This window comes from Etheostoma spectabile, chromosome 9, assembly GCF_008692095.1.
Source record: "Etheostoma spectabile isolate EspeVRDwgs_2016 chromosome 9, UIUC_Espe_1.0, whole genome shotgun sequence".
NCBI lineage: Eukaryota > Metazoa > Chordata > Actinopteri > Perciformes > Percidae > Etheostoma > Etheostoma spectabile.
This window is the reverse complement of record NC_045741.1, coordinates 14901293-14902169: the sequence shown is the minus strand read 5'-3', so window position 1 is coordinate 14902169 and position 877 is coordinate 14901293. Positions and strand designations below refer to the sequence as shown.

The 877-nt window shown below is 43.9% G+C and overlaps 1 protein-coding gene across 1 annotated transcript in view; it reads left to right on the top strand.

Moving 5' to 3' along the window:
- LOC116695725 (interferon-induced protein 44-like) overlaps positions 1-877 on the top strand; it is a 4523-nt gene that overhangs the window by 2198 nt on the left and 1448 nt on the right. The window contains 3 exon segments of the mRNA XM_032526159.1: positions 1-110; positions 517-669; positions 783-877. The exon segment at positions 1-110 is cut by the window's left edge and continues 7 nt beyond it; the exon segment at positions 783-877 is cut by the window's right edge and continues 1 nt beyond it. Coding sequence (XP_032382050.1) covers positions 1-110; positions 517-669; positions 783-877 — 358 coding nt within the window.

Sequence of the window (877 nt, the reverse complement as noted above, 5' to 3'; positions counted from 1 at the left end):
CAGTTGGAGCTGGAAAGTCCAGCTTCTTCAATTCTATAAACTCCGTATTCAGAGGCCACGTCAGCAACCAGGCCATCGCTGGCAGCTCTATCACCAGCCTCACCACAAAGGTTAGCTTCAGCTCATTTTTCTATCAATCAAACAATTGGCTCAAAGCACCACACTGTGCCTAAGTTCAGCCTCACAAAGCCACCAGCACGGCTGCAGACTTGTTGAGGCAGTTCTTTAGATCTGGCACAAGAAGTTAACAATACCTATTTAAAAAGTAGGTAGTGTTTTCTGCTCAACCTGCTTTACCAACAAAGTATCACAAGTGCAGTCTTGACTGCTACTGAAAAATTTAATAGCTGCATTTACTAAGTGATTGACAGCAGTTACATTGGCAGTCCTACCTATGGAAGTTAAAAAAAAAAAAGCAGAGAGTCCTAAGTATACAATTTGCGTCCTGACTAATTTTCACCATCTACATTTTGTATGATAAACTCCATTACTTACCTTTAACTTCTTACCCGACAGTTTCGCACCTACTCAGTGAAAGCTGGACGAGGAGGAAAACCTCTGCCAATCATCTTGTGTGATACCATGGGATTGGAGGAAAACATGGGGTCTGGGCTTGACGTTGATGATATCATCAGCATCCTCAAAGGCCATCTGCCAGACAGTTATCAGGTAGAGCATTTTGTTACATTCAGCAGGATGATAAACACATGACGATGCAATGATGTGGTTGTAGTTTTGTTCTGGAACAAACTCCTTTTCTTTCACCTGTATGACGAGTTCAGTTCAACCCCTCTGCTCCTCTGCACCCGGAGGCCAGCGGCTATCGTAAGTCTCCAGGGCTTAAGGATGAGATCCACTGCGTGGTCTATGTCACTGA